At 39.2% G+C, this 18040-nt stretch overlaps 1 protein-coding gene across 1 annotated transcript in view; it reads left to right on the forward strand.

Moving 5' to 3' along the window:
• The first annotated feature begins 16412 nt into the window (after nt 1-16412).
• Cph (BCL11 transcription factor chronophage) overlaps nt 16413-18040 on the forward strand; it is a 115272-nt gene continuing 113644 nt past the window's right edge. The window contains exon 1 of the mRNA XM_022086826.2: nt 16413-17462. Coding sequence (XP_021942518.2) covers nt 17426-17462 — 37 coding nt within the window. The 5' untranslated portion in view covers nt 16413-17425. The remainder of the gene's footprint in view (nt 17463-18040) is intronic.

Consider the following 18040-nt stretch of genomic DNA (forward strand, 5'->3'; position numbering starts at 1 on the left):
AAGACAGACTACCCTGTATGACGTCTCCCTGAGATCCTCGAAGGACATGTTAGGATAGTATCTTAAATTAGACCACGAAGGCTTCCTTGCATATCATTTTCAAATCATTAGAAAATTAATTAATCATCCTATCGTTTGATGGTATGATTTGGTCTAAGCTACTGTCAGCGTCGTTAAATAAACCACAAATAAGTATGTAAGGTTCAATAGTGGGCTGATTTTGACACAAATGAATCTTTGGGTCCCATAAAAGTCTAATTTCTGAAGCGACTGACCACTTGTTAGCTTCTCCTAAAAAGGATTCTGCCTCTTAAAATTAATATTTATATGTTTTCATATTTCAGAACTTTTAGTTTTTGTGAAACCATTTGATTTCTGAAAATGTGCTGCTTCTACGCGTTCTTTTTAGAAACACACATCTAATTAACCCTTAGAAGGGTGTTCTTAATTGACTTGTACTACGTCATGTCTGCAAGTAATAATGTGGGCGGTTTCCAATCAATCACTCAAGAAGGTTCCACCTCTGTCGTTCACGATTAGTCCATCTGTAAGATATTCCACTGAGACTTTCAAAGCTAGACCTTACGTCATAAGCAGACAGACACTGGCGAACACATTTTAGACTTGAAACCACCCCTTGTAAATTCGACCCTCTTTTTCCACATTTTCATCCCTTACTTGGACTAGTAACTTGATATTTAAGGATGGGAGTCGGCGGTCAGGTTTTCTGGACTTTGGTAAGTTTTTTTAAGAACGAAATCTTTGGAAGATGAGACTTTTGAGGACGAGGGTAGGGGGTGAGGTTTGAATGGCCTGCTGTTGTGCATTAGTAGTGGATACTGCTGGGACACTCTTGGGGGAGGAATGCCCCTATCTTCAGCCGAATATGTCCTTGGACCAAGTCCTGCTATTTCTCACACAAAAGAAAGAATCTGATTTTTTTTAAAGAAAGGTTCCTCTACTGACCATGTAAGAAAGACCGATCCTCAGGTGTATTTCTTTTTAACAGGTGGAACATTGTATCGTAAAATTTATTTTCAATTTGCTGAAGAAACTCCCAATTAATCAGGTCCAACGAAAAAAGAAGTAATTACGGATTGGATCATTTGTGAAGTTAAGACTTGTCAGGTCGATCGTAATATTCTGAAGAATTTATTAGCTTAATAAAATTTATGTTGAGTTGTAATGCAGCATGTACCGGAACAAACCCATTTTCCAGAGTTTTAATAATTTTTCTCGGATCTTTGAGCAGAAATTTGTAGTGTTTTGACTAAAAAAAAGCAAGATTTCAGGTTCTCACGGCCGCGATTATGAAGACGAGTGTCTTCAGTAGATAAACTTCTACCACACTAGAAGGCGCAACATCGCAGAAGATGGCCCTGTCCGAATGAAAATCATTTCTTAATATCGTAAGGAAACTGCATTTTCCAGACATATCGTCGAGAAAGTAATAACTACACGGAAAATAATTCTTATTGAGAAGCTGTGAGTCGTTTAGCTGATCAAGTCACACGATTTTCTTGAATTTCGGAATATCGTACCAGACGGTACGTACTTTCCACAGAATTTTCGATTTATTTTAATATCATCCTCCTGCTTGCGCCATGTATTTATCATCTCTATGCTGCATGCTACACAATCCTCCATTCCCATCGTCCTGTTAATTCCTGTTTCTCAGGTCTAAATATTGCTCTTGTGCTGTATCGTGCAATCTTTAGTTGTGTGGTTAGGAGGCTGGGAGACAAATGATTCTGACCTAAATGTTAGTAAGCATTCCTAGAATTAATTCACCTTTAATTTATTCTATTTTCTGACTAGGGAATTCGCTTTTTGTACACCTTGTCAGAACAGTCTCGAGTCCATGTCACTCCACGACCACTTACCCCTGCTTCAGGCAGGACAGATAAGCAACTTTAGAAGGAATCCAGCCGGTAGACAGAGTTCATCTTAAGGTCCTGTGTTCTTTATCAGCCCACTTCGACTTGTGTCTGACACTGACCGAAAGCTTTTCTGCCTAACATTCCATTTCACTTCAGAGCTTAAAATACATTCTGAGGATTTAGTAGAACGGAAATATTTTCTGTCACAGTATTCGTACTATTTTATAGAGTTTTTCTCTCACAAAACTACACGAAACTTAACTTCTGTGAGTTCATTCAACACCTTGACTTTTAACTCTGAGAGAAAATAACGTATATATACCTAACTGGCTGGCTGCCTTCAGGCAACAGTAGTTAGCATCCCGGAGGCAGTCGGTTTGACCTCTACTGAGACTGGCCTACCAGCTGAACTACTCTAAATCATCGTGATTTTCTTCAGTCTCGCCTATCATCGCCTATGTGAAATGTCAGTGATGTTTCTTATTCGGAAAGAACCGAGTTCAAATCTCAGTCCGAACACCAACCACCTCAACTGACATTTTTCGTGGTTTTCCTCACTCCTTCCACGAAAATTCAGGGGTAATGTCTTGAATTAGGCCACGACCGCTTCCTGATATGGAAGCAGTAAGCACCTATGAAACGTCTGTAAATTTCTACGAGGCTAAATGGAATGGTTTTTAATTAGAAATGATTTTCTGTACCCATATTGAGGATAACACTATTAAGCACATTTGAATTTAAGGTAAGAAATATTATCCCATGGCCGTTTCGGTCCCCTGCTGTAATCCGTTACGCCACTGATGTGTCCCCTTGTCCCGCGTCACTCCCTCCATGTAGGATCGTGCTTTTACATCTACGCAACCTACAGCCTTGATTTTCGTGCTGACGAACCGTGAGTCACAGAAGAAAATCAAGGCGAGAATTTTTTGTCCCGAGAACACTTTCTTTCCGGAGTAATTCAACATTTGTAATCAACCTGCTTTAACATCAAACAACTTCTCACTTTGCTCATGTGTTATTAATATGATTCAAAGTATTAAACAGCGATTATTTCCTTAAACAGCGTTAACCAGTTGATCTTTGTAATGGTGAAGTGTAGTGTTTTCTTCGCGGTACGGACTGAATTCTTACGTAATATTTATACGAGCTTCGGCTTCAAAGGGTTAACCAGTTGATCTTTGTAATGGTGAAGTATGTTGTTTTCTTCGCGGTACGGACTGAATTCTTAAATATTATTTATTCGAGGTTCTGCAAGCTTCTCATGCAGCCCTCCCGATTTAAATTCATCAAAATTTACTTAAATTTTTAAGGAACCTTCAACATTCGCTAACAGCAAATCAAAATTTCGCCTTCTCAGTAACTATCGCCTCGGAGTAGTAGTAGTATCTTTAACAGTTGATGCAACATAGTCCTTGAAACTCGTTCATAGTCCAGTGTCTGTAGCGTGCAGCTGGAAAGAGAGCTCATTCCTGTGATATTTATGTCCAGTCTGTATCTGATCATCAACTACAGTGGAACAGTGATATCACCACCTCAGAATTTCACTTCTCACTTGTCGCACTGTAGCCATCTTTCATATATGCTTCTTATTCTTCCACTTTCTTCTCAGTGTGAAACGTAGCTAAAAGTTCATTGATCTTTCAGCAGAAAAATGACATATGTACAGTTCGCTAAAAGGTGTATAATTATGGACTGCATTTTGTGTATCATGGTTGCTGGGTGAGGACTTTTTTTTTAAACAGAAAGCAGAGAACGGTTGATACATCCAGAAAATTATCTCAGAACTACGTTTACGATAAATAACTCAATAATCCTAAATAACTCCATTATATATTCGTTCTTTAAAAGCTGATAGTTACTCAGCTACTAAAGAAATTACACGCTTTGTACGAGACGCGATGGTCCATTATGTTATTTTCAGGAAACAATAACTGAAAAGTTTTGTGGTCTGACATTCACTACTTTACACAATAATTATTCAAATTCCTTTTTAATATTATCTTCGCGTCTAAGCTTGGGTCTCTCAAATCATCTGTACCGTTTCATCTGAATGTTAGCAAGTATTCCTCAGATTCATCTAATTAGATTTTAACTCTTCCCCACCGTCGCCCCTAAATATTTTACCTTCGCTGCATTCTGGAAAAATGTATTGCTTATATTGAAATTATGGTTTTGTTCTGTAGTCTGGTAACAGGTTATTATTATTTTTTATATTGGGTTACATGAACTTGTCATATATTCCATTTTGTTAAAAGCACAATCATTGAATTACAATTATTATTAATGTTTCACTCGTTAAAAGTCCGGCTTTCTACCCTTGTAGATTCATCTTCAGGAGCGTTTCGTTTTATGATCTATAGCGTAAAACACTTTAGACTTTTGATATTTACATTATTATAATCTAAACGTATAATTTATAAGTGACTGAATTTACCACCCGGTGAATTTCCGCTTGGGGAATCCCCAGATGGGGGAGTTGCCTTGCCAATTATCCTATATCCTGCATTTTATAATATGTCCCGACTTTCATTAGAAGGGAAAGTGTGACTACTTTGTGCGGTCTGCTGGATAAACCTGTTCTTTACTACTAGACTTAAAAATATGTCTTATAGTTTTAACTATGCAGAGAAGAATATAAGAAAAATATTTCAGAATAATTAGTCTCTTTCTAAACCAATTGCTGTAATCTGCGTAATGTTTCACGAATACGTGATGTGTTTAGAGGACCACTCCTCTTGATCTGGGTACGGTCCATACTTATGACTCACTGACTTAAGCCACTTACGACAGAAAAAAAGGAATTAACTTTGCCGCCTATACAAAGGTAACTTTCGTACCTACAATAAAAAATCATCTCTTGTCCCATCTCACATTGTGAAAGCTGCTATAAAAAATTCTTCCACGAAACACAATGACTGACCAGTAGGAGCTGAATCCGCAGTTATGCTGTGATAGTTATAACCGTGGGAGACTTTTTTTTACTTTGATACCCTTCATTCATGGCAACGTTGCTTGCATTTTATCATCATCATCATCATTATCATTACATGACATGGCCTCTTGTATGTCATTGGCACTCACATATTAAAGACAAGGCAGGTAGACTTTACAAAAAAATATATATATTGCCAAACCAACAACAAATGCTTAGTACTTCTTTTATATTGTTAGGGTGGTCCTTTGTCCATCATCAAAAAAAATCTTGCGTTAAAAAAACAGTACCTTCGTTAAAAAAAAGGTTCGACCATTCCCTTCAGGGGAAGACTGCGAAACTTACCAACCCCAACAGGACCAAAGAGACCACCATTATCACTCAAACCACCCTTCCTTTCATAAAAGAAAATTCCTACCCCGAGAACGGGCAGTATTTTTTAAGGTCCGCGGTTCCCAAACAGTTTTTATAGCGTCCCCTTCTGACAAAAAGATGCCGCTCACTGCTGTACGGAACTCCGTTGTTTTATGTCCACAGTAGCGCGTCTTAATTGGGGACGGACTTAATTCGCTTTATCAATCTCCTCCAATGATCGACCTATTTGGATTATCAAAATACAGTTACGGATTATCGCTGTCTTTGAATTATAGATCTGCTTCAATAATCGAATAACTAAATTATCACGAATAATTTGTCTTTATTTTAATAACATTCATTACGTTTACTGATGTTTCAGAGGTGCTTGCTGCATACATCATCAGGGCGATTAGTGGCAGTAAGTAATATTTAAGAGTTCAGTCCGTACCGCAAAGAAAACAACACTAATCGTTACAAAGATAAACTGGTTAAAGCTGTTTAAGTAAATAATCTCTGTTTGTTCCGAAAATCATAAGAAACCGATAAATACACTCTAGGGCAAAATTTAAATTTACTGAACGTTAAAGCAGGTGGTATATGTAGTTCCCATATGGTCTTAAGTTTTTAAAGCTATTTATAAGTACCTCAGGAGCGTTGCTATGGAGACAGATATAATAAGTTAACATTGTTTTAATGTTTTGTTACCTTTGTTCCGTCTCCGTCTGTCTGTCAAGTTAAACTCTGAAATTTAAATGTCCCACAGTCAAAATAATTATGCCTGCTTTGTTTTTTTCCTTTCATTGGTACCGAGATTCTGTATTTCGCATGTAACAGGCGTGGGCCTACCGTGGCTTAAGAGCCACACACACTAAACCGGCCAGTATTTCTTACACCATTCTTTATCCTCCACATTCACTTTTTTATATCCTTTTTTCGCTCTGTCAAGGGTGAGCCCGGTGGGTGACCGCTTTAAAAAAGCCTTCTGCAAGCCATCTGGTACTCAGAACTAACGTGAAGGTACACGGAGACCATGAAGGGTCCGCTAGGGTGATGGCCATGGGGCATATATGGAGAAACACATCGAGGGGTGGAGGCTTTTTATGTACCCAAGTTCCGTTCGGTTGAGGTAGGTTAGTATTTTGTATTATTAGGAAGGCAAAAGCCTACATGAAACGGACCTGATGGACTAACATTGGTAAGAAACAAGACTCCCCAAGTTTTTTTTTATTTTATTTTTTTTTTACTTACGGTATAATAGTTAACAAATGGGAGGATGAGGGAGGGAGGGGGTAAAATAGAATACATAAAAAACGAAGAAAAGAATTGTAAAGATTAAAAAAACGCTCCAAAAGAACGGAAGAATGGTCAAAAGAAACTATGAAAAGGACAGATCTGTGTATGCGGACTTTTTTAAACCTTCGTCCGTATTCGGGGTCCTTACGATCTGCTAGGAAGATGGGTCACAGGTCCGTGGGATACTTTTTGGAGAGTCCTACAGGAGAAGAATTAAAATATATATAAAAAAGAGGGTCCTATGTGTCTCGTTGTCATGAGAACTGAGATTTCACATGGTAGCAGTGCGCAGTGCAACAGCAGCGGATGAGAAACGTCAGAATAAACGGACTCTCTGACCACGTCTTCCTATGAATGCAACTGTTTTTTAAGTATAAAGGCCAAATCATGTTGTCAGGCGGAAGATTTATGAAACATTTATGTTTCCCATACTCTGTAATAAATACCGATTTTTTTCTCAGGAACTTAAGAGTCAAACAATTTCAGACTACAGAAAATCCGTTGTTGCAATGAAAACAACGTTAGCAGTTGATGAATTAAATCCATTTTAAGGGGAGGATTACTCACGTATCTGAAAAGGGGTTGCTGAGGGAGGTGTATATTTGGACGTAAGATACATGAAGTGACATTAGACTTGAAGAAAATTACACAGTGAGCAACTTTATAATACTTAGCGCCACTCTTTACCGAGTAATGAAAGTCACGGAAATTCTTGAACAGCTGAGCGAATGCAAGCTTCTCAAGATATCCTATGTTCGGTAGAGTCAGTAATTTAGTTCGTTCGATTCAGGACCAATTTTTTCTTCTGATGCTCAGTTAACATCGTAGCTAGACTTCGCAGATATCTAGTCACTAGTACGCATTCTGAAATTGTCGTAGTCTTATACGATTTTAATATTCTATGTCTGATCTCAGATACACCCAAGATTCTGCGTCGAAAATTAAAACTTTATGACGAAGAGAGGATAAAGGATTTCCTTAACTTGTTAAGATATTCTTCACCATATAAGAAAAGCGATGCATGGTTCATTATCGGATTTTACGACAAAAATCCACAATCTATTCCGTTACTAGTTACTGCTAAAAATTATTATTATTATTATTATTATTATTATTATACTGATCGCTGTCAAGACTAGGTTTATCCTCCGGCCCCCTTTTCCCTGTTCATATTATTTATAAAAACACTGCGTAAACATTCTTTCAAAGTTTAAATACGTGTTATTAATTTTGAGTTAATTTTACTTTTATAGGGTTTGACTTCACTACTACATAATTTCATTAGCTGCTTTGCTACTAATAGCTATATTTCTGTCAGTCTTCAGATCGGTTATCTAGTGATTTTACGACCTTCCATCATAAACTTATTTTTAAATCAGGCGGCATTGTAAATACCATATTGATTGTATATATCAACAGATAGTTATCAGGTGTACGTAATCCGAGGACATATTAAGTAGAGCGACTCAATTTGGATTTAATATCAATTACGAAATGCATGATTCTCTCATAATGTGAGACAAATGATTTCTACAACGACATGAAACACTTTTACCTAGCATAGTGAGGATAATGAAATCTATGAGGCTCAGATGGGCTGGACATATAGCACGCATGGGGGAGAGGCAAGGGGTGCCAACAGGATTTTGGTATGGAATCCTTCTGGAAAACGTCAACTGGGCAGACCAAGAAGGAGTTGTGAGGACAACATCAAGATGGATCTTAAGGAGGTGGGCTGTGAGGATGGAAAATGGTTGGAGTTGGCTCAGGATCGTGGCCGGTGGCGGGTTCTGCTACCAGGGAGTTGGTTAGGAAGTTACATGAAACACTTTCAGGCTTACGAATCTGGGAGTCATTCTTAGGACTTAGTGAAAATGGGGGAATTCGGGGAAACGTGATCTTAAAAAAAAGGTAATCTTTGTGTTCATCACAGTTATAATTGTCAGTGAGAAACTGTCGTCATAGAACTGTAGCCTGCCCAGCCCAACCTTCTTGCAGGCTGAATTTTCTGAGACGTAGTGTGCATTGTCCCAGGCCTTGGCGACCAACCGGGTCCCTTCGATAGGGCGGGAGGACTTACTCAGCCAGCCAGCGAGCCCGTCCATTCAATGTAAATGTCCCCAACACTTCGCCAAGCTACATAAATGTAGGTCTCATCAGCGACGCCTTCTGAAGGGCAGAATGACATAACTGCCTGTCTGCATTCCGCAATTCAAACACCGAGTGCCTGGAGCAATCATCATTGAGAAGCAGACACGTGTCAGAATTTCCTTCGCCGGTCTCCCTGAAACCCGAAAGAATGTGATGGTGCGTACCTAAGCCAGGTGATTTCAGTCCACATCCTCATACTATATTTCTTCTTGATCCATTTTTAATATTATTAAGTAATCTGTGCCTGAGGTCTCCCGCGTCATCTCTTCTTAAGGTTTTCCAACTGAAATATTTTTCTGCATCTGTATTACCTTGTGATTTCATCAGCGTAATGGTTATATTTGGTTTACGAAGCGCCTCATTACGTAATTTTCCTCGACCTCCCGTCACGACATCCGTCTTGGCTTCCTGAAGATGGAGGCAGTACATTCATCTGCATCGTCAGCGAACTTCAACACTGCACAGCTCATCATTCCAGAAGGCTCTGGTATTTATCTTTACTCACCCCTCGTAACTTGTTCTGAACGAGAACACAGGCTTTTTATAAAAAAAAAAATGAGTGAAATTTTCGATTATTAAAATATTTTATCGTCGAGAAACCTTTCCTGATGTTTGGTAGATTTTTCTTCTGTGTGCCATGTTGTACACCCCTCCCACCATGGTCATATCGCTTATGTTTGGATAGGTCAATGGACCCAGTAATGGGCGGGCTTCAAAACAAAATATTTGCCTGACATTTCGGATGTTTATACGAAGTTACACCGTACTCCTACTTTGTATTCCGGGTGTTCCGGGTTTAAATGTCTTCCTGCAGAGTTTTTCCCCCTCATGAATGAGCCTTTCATGGTTTTTCTCAGTCCCTGGAGGCATATTTCAAAAATGGCGTGTTAAAATAGGTCACTACCACTTCCCTTTGTCTGTAGTTGATATTTTCACAAGTCACTCTACCACGCGTTGCTAAGTAACCCGTCCGAGGCATAAAAAGCCGAGAATCGTTTATAGGTGTGTCCTGCACTGTTTAGACGAAAGATGACGGACTTTCCTTACGAGAGACGTGGAGATAAGTCGCTTCTGCAGTAAGTTCGCGATGGTGACCACGCCTGGCGGTCGTTTGATGCAGAGTCATAACGCTCTGATATGAATGTATGCAGAGCAACGCAGAGAAGGTTCAACGCCGTGGTCCTCATATAAATGCCGGCGAGAACAGAATGCAACACAAAGCAACAACCTACCAAGGGTCACGATAAATTATAGCCAGGTTGTCACCATAATGAGAACAGAAATGTATATTAATGACCAATGCCCGGATTGCTCAGTCAGTATACTGACTGTCGAATGGGTGTCGGTTCCTCGCGGGGGTCCGGAGTTCTAGGCCTACCTGAGACAATGGACTGCGTGTTGTGCTTCTGTAAGGATGAAATATCTTGTCTTAAATGCTGATAAAAACCCTTAAGTCAAATCATATTCAGAATGATCCTTTGCGTGATATATCTCCAAGTACCTTTTGCATAATTCACTTAAAAGCTTCATATTTTTCTCTAACACGTTCATATTCAAATGATAAATCTACTGACACTCGTCAGTCTAACGGAATGAACATTAATTTATAGTAACAGCGTTTGACGAGCGATAATATCGTTTAATCGAGTCGGTTAATCAATCAGTTTTGATTCCAACACAAGAACAAGATTTGTAGAGGTCTTACGCAGAAATGACCTCTGTACGTTACAGCGGATTAAAGTATTCAAGCCAAATATGGCGTACTTTGCCCAGGGTAATTGGCAGTTTGTTGTACGACTGGGTCCATTTTAGGTGTGGCGCGGATTGATAAGATCTGTATGAATGTATTATCAGAGATATGAAAAGGTTGTTATGCGCCATCTTTTTTTATGGTAGAGTTTCGTATCTCACCACGTAATTTACATTTTGGATTAAACTTACTTTATTCCTGATCGTAAGAAGTTAAGATGTCTGTTCGTCTGATGTATATTTGCGACAAGGTGGATGTTGGACCCAAAAACCAGGAAACCCCTTCTGGTACTATATTTTAAAATTAATAGCTAGTATTTATTCATAAATGGAGTTACCATAGTACATGGTTAAATATCAATATTACTGAAGTGTGTACAAATTTATTTATCGTTTCATATGATTTTTTAAAATTCTCCTGCAATAGCTTTTACCTGAAATAATTTTTACCGGTTTTAAAGTTAGTATAATTTTTGGTTCTTGAACTTTAAGTTTTAGACGAGATAAGAATCAGGACTTCATTTGCATATCCTTTGGTATAAAAGGAAGTGCGACCTAATGAGGTTGGAGTAAGTAGTGACAAATTAACAAATAATTTCGCCAGTCTTTCAACAAGTGGCCCGCGGGACGGTTGTGGCCCGTGGGCCACCAGTTGAATAACTTCGATTTATGTGAAATTAAAATAAATTAAAGGAATATGAGATCAGTGGGACATATATAAGGCATTGGGGAAGTTCAGATTTCATAACAAACTTAATTATAAAGCCTGGAAGAAAGAGACAACTCGGAAGATCTAGACATATACGGGAGGACAATATTAAAGTGGTTGTAAAAAAAAATTGGATTAAGGGTGATGGAGTGACCACATAACGTCAGAGAGGCTTGCACATTCCAAACTTTGTCAGCTGGAGATAAATTCTTAGACTCTGAACGTTTATCAGATCATTGCAGTTTTTAATTTGATCCGCCTTATTTAATCTCAGATTCCATTTCTTATCTGGATAAAAAATGTCCCGTCGTTAACGGAGGTACAATAAAACGATTAAGCAGTGAGACGATGTGGACATTTCCTCATTCTCTCTCTGTCACGTGGTGTTGGGGTGAGTGGAAGCTGTCTGGACCAAGCGCTCTGTGCTCATGGGCTTCATGCCGCATGACTTACAATGACGTGTTACCTCAGGTGCACAGCACGACCCCATGCGGAGTTGATTCAAATGTCGCGGAACTTCATCACGTCTGCAGAATCAACCAAATCTGTGCCAGAACTAACTCCACGGAGCAGAATCCATTCTCAAGAAACTGATGGTCCCTCCGCGTGTCTAGAAATTCATCTTCTTTGCGTGGATCTAAAACTTTCACTACCGTTTTCAAAAGAAAACATCCTAGACGACGTCCCGAGCCAGTGTAATCCAATCTACGCCGTATTTCTTTAAGATCAATTCTAATAATAGTTTATCTCACAAGTGTTTGTGCACAAAAGATTCTCCAATTAAAATATTTAACTCTTTTATAATTTTAATATGCGTGCTGTATATACTGCCAATCGCATTATCCTTGGTTATATTATCTTAATAACATTTGGCGAAGAATGGGCGAATAAATTATGACTCACCATGCTACAATTTTCTTTCTTTTGTTAAAAAAAATATCTCAGTAGTTTTTTTTACCAGAAACCGTGTTCTACACTCCGGATGATAATCGAAGTTTAAGACCCTTACAAATCTAGAGACATATCTGTTTTCAAAATGGACTTACTCCATGGAGCAGTGTCTTTCTTGAGATTTGATAGTCCAATAGCTGATCAAGGAATTCCCAAACTTTCATAAAACCAGGTATTTAAGTTGTGTATTTAAAATAACTTTCCACAAAACTTATCCTGATGCAATTTAATCCAGTCCATTCCTTCACTCCATATTTCAGATCCATTTTAATATTATCCTCTAATTTGTGTATATTTTACCTAAATGCCCTTCTTCATGTTTCGGAACTACCTGCTAATCTGATCCACCTTTATTTGATTACCCTGATACAAAATTAATTCTGTTTGTTTACAAAAATTGGAAAGGTTAGATATTTTTGTTCAGAATTTAAGGAGCATAATTTGAAAGGAGATTAAATGGCAGTCTTCAGTACTGTGTGTGACAAGCTGGTCGTTTGCAAAACTCGATTTAAGTTGCCTGTAACTTTTTCTTAATAGCAGTGCATAAAGTAGAGCCTCACTGTACACGTGTTGTTCAGACAATTATTTTAAATCTTATGCGTACGTCTGTTAGCCTGTAGGTGACCTGCACTGGGGCATGAAAGGAGAGGTTAAGTAATGCACGTGTTGACCGCGACTTCACAACAGATTTACAGAATAATAAAGATAGAAAGAGAAAGACATGATAAAGGCGAAGCGATGAAAGTTCGAGACCTTTCGCCATGACTAATCAAGATTTTCTATTATTTTCAAATGGCTAAAAAAAACTTTTCTATGAACAAAGACAATAAAAATAAAATACTGGACTTAGGTGAACAAAGTTAACAAAGATTTTTTTTTTATGTTCAGGTTCTGAACTGGGATTATGCAACTGGAAGCCTGTACCGGCCTAAAATTATCTTTTCAGTATATCCTCACCTTTCCTCTTGTTCTCCACTCTTTGCGTCTTCTGTACTATACCTTTATATTATTTCCGTATCTTCCAGGACTTCGCATCTCAAAAACTTTCTCACATTCATCAGTTCGTCTTTTTTTACCTTCTATGAAAAATGTCGTCGAATATCCTGTGTCTAATCCCACATGTTTCATTTCTGAAAATATTGGCCCCCGATTAAATTCGATACTTGCTAATCTTGTTACGCCTAACTTTGTCCACAAAGCGTAATTCTAATTGGTATCAGTAGAAAAATAGAATAACATAGTTCTGCCCACATGTAACTTTATAGAAATGAATTAACTCGAAACAATATTTACCGACGCGGAACTGATCTCATGGGGGATATATATATATATATATTATTATTATTATTATTATTTAGTGTTGTGTCTGACGACAGGTCCATATGAACAGGATCCTTCCATCCTTTTCTCGGACTGGGACCTGTTCATATACGTTCTTGGCAGATGATCCAGAAGTGGTTTGCCATTGCCTTCTTCTGTGTGTGAATGGAGTAATTGTTGGGATGCCACGGAGGAAAACTCCGTGTTGCCTAGACCACGGCCTTGCCCAACACAAGTTATAAATTCGGGCACCGCTGGGAATCGAACCCGAGACCCCCAGGATTATAAGGCCAGCGTTCTAACCGCTAGACCACCGTGGCTAGATCTCATATATATATATATATATATATATATATATATGTAATAAAAACAAATGTCTACCTGTTATAATGTGACGATAAACTTATAACGTTATCACCCACGAAAATGACAGTTCATGATGTAAAAGTGTAAAAGTTTCTTATAAATTAAAAGGTAAACTTCTTTTTGAAGTTCAGAAAAATAAATAAAACGAACCGTGACTTTTTTCTGGTTTTATACTAACTAACTAGTTTCTCCCCACAGCAAAGAAAGAACCATTATGTAATTGTATTATATATATGAGATTAGGCAGTGATAGTAATAGCGAGTGTACGGTGGATAAACAGACGTTCAGGGCGCATTGTCTACATGAAGTATGTAGTGGATATCTGATTGTAATCGTGACAGCATTTTCTTACGACTTCAGTTTATCCTGTACACCCAACACATTCTCTCAGCTCAGCTGATGTCTTGATTTTAGTGACATCGTCTGATAAAGTCTTTGTGCATCATAATTGGCAAATTATTCCCGCAAAATACGTTTCTCAGACTGCATTATCATTTTAAAGCTCAGTGGTTACTATACTTACCATCAACTTTAATAATCAGTAACTGAGTTTTTAATTATGGAGTGTATTTATGTGTTTCGTAAGAGTTTCAGTTTAAACAGCGATTATTTCCTTAAACAGCGTTAACTATTTGATCTTTGTAATGGTGAAGTGTTGTGTTTTCTTCGCGGTACGGACTAAATTCTTAAATGTTATTTAGACGACCTTCGGCTTCAAAGGGTTTATATACGAAAGACTATCGCGTCTAGCAGAATTAATATTTTTAAGCCGTGGATACGAAGAGAGCTTTAAATTTAATTTTCTCTATTTAAAAAGACAAAGTTAACGGTTCTTTCTTTGATCTGTCTTCTCCTCTAATTCGTAATTTTCGGACCATTGTACTGTTTGATAAATAAATAAAAAATAAATCAGCGGGTAACGGGATGTCATAAGTGAACATGACGTATGAGTTGATAAGGTGTAGCAATTTCTGTTGACTAGCTGAATATATTTTACCATGTTTTCCCACACGTAAATTAATTACGCCACATTAAATGCAGGAAGAGTTTTGCAGACTGACGTCTGTGGTTAATGAATCTGAGAATCCCTCATATGACACAGACCAGTTCAGCGATGATCATCTCACACGTATGTGAGCTTCCGGGTTTTAAGTGTCCTTGAAACACAAATATTAATAAGGACTGTGAGTGGATTCGTTTCTCGTTTTCGTGCTGTCGAGAAACACGGAATACGCTCCTATTAATTATAGTCGTCAGGCTATGAGCACTTGGCGACACACTTTTGTTTCGTTGTGTATGGACAGGTCGCTTTTGTGGCATTGTCTTTAACATGGCCGCGTTAATCTAATGAACAATAATCAATAATGATAATAGGATCTAATTTATGTTCTCCTGACAAGATGGGACGACCCTGCAGGTTAGGTAGAGGCTGAACGGGTTGAGAGAATTGCACTTAACAGCTAATATGACGGCACACATTCCAGAGAAGGTATTTAAAGAAACAATTCTCTCATTTTCTGTCATGTCTTTTTATACATTTAAATAGATTCCCTTTTATTTTGACTTTTTTTTAAATTTCAAATATTTATCAAGGGAGTAAACGTGAATATGTTATTTTAAGAATTTAGGTTTGGAAACCTGAAAGAAAGAGACCACTAGATAGACTTAGAGGTAAAGGGAGGATAACGTTAAAAATTTATTCAAAAGTACAGATATAGGGTTGTAGAATAGATTCAAATGGCTGAAGATAGAGATCAGTGATGTGCTTTTGTGAACACGGTAATGAAAACTAGCGTTCCGTTGAAAACAGGAAATTTATTGACCAGCTGATTTGACTGCAAAATTTTTTCAAGGACTCGGCGGATTTAGTTAGTTATATGTTTCTCTTAGATGTGCAGGCTCTGTCCTAACTTAGCCTCATTAAGAAGGAAACATCGCAGGGCCGATGGAGTCCCGGGGTCTGAGTTGACTTCGGTACTATGTGGAAGTGAATGGTCGTTGTATCCCTGGAACAGAGTCCCCTCCGGTACCCATGGGACGCGAGGATCCTTGAACCTTCCCACCTGCACTGACGTCGCGTAGACAAGAAAAAGTAATTATCCCTGTTACTAACTCCTAGCCAGTCACTTTACAGGATGAGGGGAGGTTAAAAATAGGAGTTTTGTCATGAATAAATGAGGAATGTAATTCGCGAATAGCAAAAGCTGACTGATTTGACTTTAGTTTGCTGACCTAGTTATTACAGAACTGAATTACAAATGAACTGATTTTGAGATAACATCAGTAAAAGTCTGGAGGCAGGTTGGAACTCAGTGTCGTCACATCGTTATCAGAGAAGCCAGCCATCCACCCTCCAGGGGCAGCTTCCAGCACGTAGACGCGCCCCTGCTACATATGCACGCCGCCCAGCGGCCGAACCGTTCACCACCACCGACGACGACGTCGCCGTCACCAGCCATACGACGTCGCCACCCCTCTGGGTCCCCTCTTGCCCAGCATCCCCCTCTCATCTCCAGTAACCCCCTCCAAAGATAGGAATGAAAATGGAGGGGAGGTTTGTAACACATACATGAGGCCAGAGCTCTCTGGCTACTTGCGGTCTGGCCCCGAGAGTACCCGAAGGCACCCGAAGTGTACCCAGTGATGTTTCAGACTGAGAGCACAGAGCTTGGACCAATACTTTCATCTCTTTCTTCCTCGTGTCGTGGTCCGGACTAGAGAGAGATAGGCAGTGAAGCTGGTAGTGGCGTGCCAGGGGCTACATCTGGAGAAAGAGACGGCCGATTCATAGACAGAGACGGGAGACAAGTTCTCGCGAGCCTCCGACAGGACGGACACAGACCGTCGGTGATCGGTGGAGGGGCCTTCAGTTGAGGCCCAGAGTGCCAAGAGAGAAGAGGGCAGGGTTGGATAGAGCCAATTCCGGCGACCACACACATACAAATACATATCTGCCTGTGGACAGTCATTCGTATGCCAATCTCCAGGTACGACCTCGCCTTTCGCAAGTATTATGGCGTCGTTAATTAGGAAAGACGCATACGTGGTCTCAGGATCGAATGAAGTGACGTCGATCAGTCGACTCTTATTTTCTCGTGCTGTTTGATGTGATGACATTGCTTTCGAACGTGCGGTAAATAATCATATGCGATTCACTGTACACCCCTCATCAGCGGTAGTTCTAAAAATACGCAGATGGGAAATAAATGTTTATGCTAATGGAAACAATGATCTGCAGACTGAGAACTTTTTGAAATGTGACGTGAACTTGTGTAAATGTTTTTAAATTAAACTGAGATTATCGACAAAATGGAGAGAATTGTGTCGAGAAGGCTGTGTAGAAAGCCTGGACAAGTTTTTGACAGTGAATTAATATATTGAAACTCAATCAGCATCATATTTTGCAACTGTTACACAGTGTTTGTTAGTGAGTGTGGTGTTAAACGCCCCTTGAAGGGGAATCAGGAAAAATGTGTTTCAAACCAAAACTCTCGGAGAGCAGCAAACGTACGATAGCTATAAAGTAACATTTTTTTTAACTCAAAACAAGTCCGCTGTGAACAGAAGAACATTTGAATGGAGAATCTATTCCTGGTCGTTGTGTAGTGCTGATTGTATCAACGACGGAAGAAAAGGAAAATGTTTCAAATGTCGATATCGTAAAAAGTGGAACGTCCGAAATATACACACACACCCCCCCTCAAAACATTTCCAAGATGCGGATTAAGATGCCAGCAGTTCGGATCGCTCAAGGTAGGCTACAAGGAATGTTCTTAATCAGTGTCCCTCCTCTGTTCCTGTCGAAAAGAAACACAGTTAAGTCTAACGCGAGGGGGCGGGGTTGACGGAAATGTTGATTAATTTTTAATTTTCCCCTTTTGTCGTCGTGGCTACAGCGTGCGCGTTGAGTACTATAAGGGGGTGGTTTGGGTATAGAAAGGGGGGGTTGAGACGAGAGAAAAAAAGGCGTGAGGGAAAGAGGGTTTTCGTATGAAGAATAAGAATTAGAAAAGACGAAGAAAAAGAGGGAAAAGAACAGAGGGGGTAAAGGGGGTTGGGAGTGGGTGGTGGGTGATGACGTAGACACCATCACGTGATGAACGTTTTTTAATTAATGAATACCTAACGGAGTTTCTTACTGTCTTCCAGGGTGACGCGGTTGGATGTCAGGGGGGTGGAAAGGATAAGACGTAGACCGGAAGTTTTTCATCTTTCTTACTGTCCTCATTCGTTGTTTGGTTGTTGCTTCCTTATGATAACTTCCAAGTCTTGTGTTGATTATGTGCGCCGAGGAAGAGAATGGATTTTCGTCGTGGTTTTGAATGTAGTTT

Source organism: Zootermopsis nevadensis, unplaced genomic scaffold (assembly GCF_977971745.1).
Source record: "Zootermopsis nevadensis isolate Lab colony 2312 unplaced genomic scaffold, Znev_1.0 Znev_ptg000032l, whole genome shotgun sequence".
NCBI lineage: Eukaryota > Metazoa > Arthropoda > Insecta > Blattodea > Termopsidae > Zootermopsis > Zootermopsis nevadensis.